The sequence below is a fragment of the Pinus tabuliformis genome, chromosome 8 (genome assembly GCF_031772625.1).
Source record: "Pinus tabuliformis cultivar Carrire ecotype Pingquan chromosome 8, CPIR1, whole genome shotgun sequence".
In the NCBI taxonomy this organism is placed as follows: domain Eukaryota; kingdom Viridiplantae; phylum Streptophyta; class Pinopsida; order Pinales; family Pinaceae; genus Pinus; species Pinus tabuliformis.
In genome coordinates, this window is record NC_142294.1 from 1,712,567,746 (window position 1) to 1,712,570,506 (window position 2,761).

General features: G+C 35.3%; 1 protein-coding gene across 1 annotated transcript; it reads left to right on the forward strand.

Moving 5' to 3' along the window:
* The first annotated feature begins 852 nt into the window (after positions 1–852).
* On the forward strand, positions 853–1,824 carry LOC149242861 (F-box/kelch-repeat protein At2g44130-like). The gene has a single exon (XM_089371049.1). The coding sequence runs from the start codon at positions 853–855 to the stop codon at positions 1,822–1,824; it is 972 nt and encodes a 323-aa protein (XP_089227175.1).
* Positions 1,825–2,761: the final 937 nt, after the last annotated feature.

The window sequence follows — 2,761 nt, forward strand, 5'->3', positions numbered from 1 at the left end:
AAGCCATGAGGTGCCAACTTCTTTTTAGAGTAAACAGAAATTGGATCTAGGCTGGTATATTAAAAATTAAGATAATCCTATGTTAGTTTTACTAATAAAATGATAATAAATATGAATCATTATAAATAAAGAGTTTATAGAGTAATTAAAATTTCATGTGAAAAAGTGCCACTCTATCCCATCAAGAAACGAGTCTCATTTATTAATTAATTTTAGGACAATCTAATGGTTGGTACTATCTATGTTTGACCTTGACCGCACCCAAGTTACTTCAACAAATTAGAAATTCACCTTGATAAATATAATATTATTATTTATATTCAATCTTTTGAGTAGGGTTGTCCACATGGGATAGCTCAAGCGGCAAGGGCCGTGGAAATGAAGTCTCACCGAACCGGAAGTCTTGGGTTCAAATGTTGGGCTACCCTTCCCCCGTAGAGGAGTACATAATGGAAATGTAAATCAGAGAGTCCCACCCCAGCTTACAAAAAAAAAAAAAAAGTCTTTTGAGTAGGGTTGATATGCTTTCGAAGTTGTGGTGGTAGAAGGATAAATTAATTGCCACGACTACATCTTGTTAACCTAATTTAAATAAACTTGATTGGATAAATTAATAAATGGTTTTTTATTATGAAAATTTATAGTATTGGCCCATGGCATTTATATTGTGGACCAATATTGTGGGTTCTCATAAACTTGAAACTTTAAAACTCGGGATCAAATTTCCAAATCCCAAAAATAAATAATTATACTATTAGATACTATACCTTATATAAGTACGTGACATTTCAGGTTTCTCAACACAAATCGGGTGAAAGACAGTGTTTGAAGATTCAAGTTATTTCTATAATGATGGCCGTAATTACCGATCTTCCAGATGATCTCGTTCGACAGTGCTTGCTAAGAGTTCCCTACACCTCACACAGGAATCTCAAAGCTGTCTGTCAAAGCTGGGAGGCGATGCTGAGAGACCCTAACTTTTATTCTGATAGAAAACTCTCTGGAAAGAGCGATCAACTTTTGTGTTTTCTTAAAGGAGGAAATAGAGAACGTTTTGTCAATGAGATAACAGTGCATGATCCTGCGGAAGGCACCTCGGAAAGGATACCACTGGATATTCCCCACTCTGGTCGAATTCATATGTCATATAAGTGTGTTTGTGTGAATAGGAAGCTCGTTCTCATAGGCGCAGTGCATCTGGCTGACTGGAGACCAATAAAGAGTATTTACATTTATGATTTTGTGTCCGCCAAATGGAGCCGCGGAGCTGATATTCCCAATTTTCGCTACTTATTTGCTTATGCCGCCTGTTCTTCCACTGGACGTATCTACTTTGCCGGCGGGTACGACAGGGAATACAACCCTTTGGCGACTGTAGAAGCTTATGACGTGGAGGAGGATAAATGGGAAGTTTTGCCTCCCATGAACCAACCACGCATCAAATCTCTGGGTCTTTGCACCGGCGGAAAATTCATGGTATTAGGTGGATTCAATGACTTTGGTGCACAAGTTTTCGATCCGAGTGCAGAAGTTTTCGATCCGAGTGAGGGAAGGTGGACAAGGTTGGACAATATGTGGAGTTTAGGAGGACCAGGAAGTTCGTCCGTGCCTCCTGCACAGTTGTATGTGTTGCATAAAAAGTTTGCTTCTTCTCCGAAAGACTTCGGCAATGTTACACAGTGGCACGATTGGATGGTTTGCTTCTTGGGGCGGAAAATGTGTTTTCTGTTTCCCCTCCGCACTGGCGAGAACGTTACAGTTCCTAACCTATTCAAAGTGAGTGGGAAAGAAGTTTTGCACCGTGTAACAACCTTGGAAATTTGAACACTATTTTTCTCGATATGGCTTTAGGTGAACCCACGGAAATGCAATGAGAATATCAATCCAATCAACTTTACATAAACTGCGACCAGTAAAAGGGGTTTTTGAGTTCGGGCTTCTATGTTTACTTACATGTTTGACTTTGTAAAAATACATGTTTATTCGGTATGTATGCTAGAGTTTTATCTAATATATATGTGGGGTTAAATATATTTGTGGTTATAGACAAGGTTATCATTATGCTTAAAAAAATATATATTTAATTAGTATTTTTGGAAATGTTTGTTTTTCTTTATTTATATATGGTTATAAATATGGTTATGCATTTTTCTAAACACATATGGTTATGCATTTTTCTAATGTTTAGTTAGAAGTATATTTTGAGAAGATTTCACGAGTAAAAAGTTATTTGCAATTTACAAATACTTATGGTGTTGGGATGATATATTGCAAGTGATCTTAGAGTTAATGTTCAACTTTACTACTAAACATACAAGTTAAGGTTACCTAGTTGCACAAAGGTTGCAAATTAACTAACTAATAGTTAATGATATATCCACACAAATAAATAATATCCACATACTTCAAATTCATAGAGTTTTATTAATCTAAAGATTATTATCAAAGAAATATTGCCTATATATTAGTTATTGATATTTACATTTATATATTTATTGGTGCACATGCACATTAACATGGCATAAAGCAATTATCTTTAATTAGCTTTAGTTACTATTAGTGATCCCATGCATTTAAGCTTAAGTTAGATATTTTCTGAATTGATTATTTTATCATTATTAAATATACAAAATTAGTTCTCATTTTTTTTTGACAATTCTCGTGAGTTTGGGCATTTATTCTCCAACTGTGTCTTACCTAGTTGGCTCTAATAATTAACATGGTATTAGTGTAGTCAAAGTCTGGGAGAAGGTGCAGAAAA

Coding starts and splice junctions, on each gene's coding strand:
- LOC149242861 (XM_089371049.1), top strand. CDS start 853: ATGGCCGTAATTACCGATCTTCCAGATGATCTCGTTCGACAGTGCTTG.